At 41.4% G+C, this 1537-nt stretch overlaps 1 protein-coding gene across 5 annotated transcripts in view; it reads right to left on the reverse strand.

The window, feature by feature from the left end:
• The window catches only part of Ccdc30 (coiled-coil domain containing 30), a 128630-nt gene that overhangs the window by 12335 nt on the left and 114758 nt on the right, over positions 1-1537 (reverse strand). For all 5 annotated transcript variants that reach the window (XM_023706221.1, XM_023706220.1, XM_023706223.1 and 2 more), the window contains one exon: positions 960-1074. In XM_023706221.1, coding sequence (XP_023561989.1) covers positions 960-1074 — 115 coding nt within the window. The remainder of the gene's footprint in view (positions 1-959; positions 1075-1537) is intronic.

The raw sequence follows: 1537 nt of genomic DNA on the forward strand, positions 1-1537 counted from the left end.
GATCTGCCTGCTTACACTCTCCTAAGAGCTGGAATTACAGACAGAGCTGGGATTACAGGCACGCCACCACACCCAATCTCAATTGCCATCTCAGTGTGCCCCGGGGGTGGGGCTGGCACGGCAGGCCCGTGGATTGAACCCCCCAACACGTGGATATACTCTGAAACTGTATTATTTTCTGTGTTTCTCTGGACATGGCTTCTTGTCCGTCTGAACTGTTAGGACATAATTGAGGGGACTACCTGCTCAGGCCCTCTGCCTGTCCCTCTGTCAGATAGGCGCTTTCTTTCCCTCAATAAATATATTCTGGGGGGCCGGGGAGATGGCTCAGTGGAATAAGCGCTTCCCTGGCAAGCGCAAGGGCCTGAGTTCAATGCCTGGTTCCGCAAAAAATAAATAAATAAATATATTCCGCTAAAAAAAAAAAAAGAACATAATTGATTCTGTGTAACTCAGATGCTGTCCTCAGTCTTAACTCATTAGCAAACTAAGCTAGTTTTACTTTATTTCTCTGAGCCTCGTATTTGTTCATCTTGCTTTTCAAATGGGTTTAGAATGAAACACTGCAAACAGTTGTTCAGAATAAGGAAAACATTTAGCATCCATTTGTTCTCCAATATTTATGGAGTACCTGTCCACAGAGTGATGTATGAGCTACAGTTCTTGTCCTCTGGGATCTCACTGCTGATTTAATGAAATGGAGAAGAAAAGAAAAGAAAAACAAGGACAGAATAATGTGTCAAGGATGACACTCGGAGATGTCACACAAGCTGCTTTGGGCTTCCACCTTAGGAGAGTGCTCAGTGAAAGTTGGCCCCATGAAGAGCAGTCATCTAATGGTCACAGCCCACCGTGGGGCTGGGAGCAGGGCTAAAGCTATATGAAGGGGACAAGAAAGCGAAGAAAACCTAGCAACCGAACTTCATATTGAGGATCCATTAAAAAAGTACGTATCATACCTCTCTTCTGTGAATCCGGATGCTCCACAAAATGCGCTCTAAGAGGACAACTTGCTGCATGAGACGGAAATGATTTTCCTGAAGTTGTTTATTTTCTTTATCGAGGAAAAATGCTCTAAGAATGGCACACATCAGGGCATAATTAGAACACTGTCTGGATTTTATTTATTTATTTATTTTTATGTATTTAGTTCAGGGTCTCACTATGTAGCTCAGACATGTAGTGATCCTCCTGCTTTCAACCTCCCCAGCATTGGGATGCACCACCACGCCCGGTCTCAGTATCTAGATTTTAGAATCAAGTTTGGCAGAATAATTTTTACAATATTCCACATTCAAATAAAAATTAATAAACTTTTGGCATATGCTTATTAATTAAATATAGTATAGTTTCAAGGTGAAATATGAAAGGTGTAATTATAGGCCCTAAGACATTTAAGAAAAGATATGATCCCACTTACGAATAGGACTGAAACTTCCCCCCCCCCTTAGGGCTGAAACTTTATCCCCTCAAATATTATAGCTACACTGCTTACAGCTGGTTCTTATCTCATCTTCTTCTTTTTTTTTTTTTTTTT

This window comes from Octodon degus, unplaced genomic scaffold (genome assembly GCF_000260255.1).
Source record: "Octodon degus isolate 3935 unplaced genomic scaffold, OctDeg1.0 scaffold00245, whole genome shotgun sequence".
NCBI lineage: Eukaryota > Metazoa > Chordata > Mammalia > Rodentia > Octodontidae > Octodon > Octodon degus.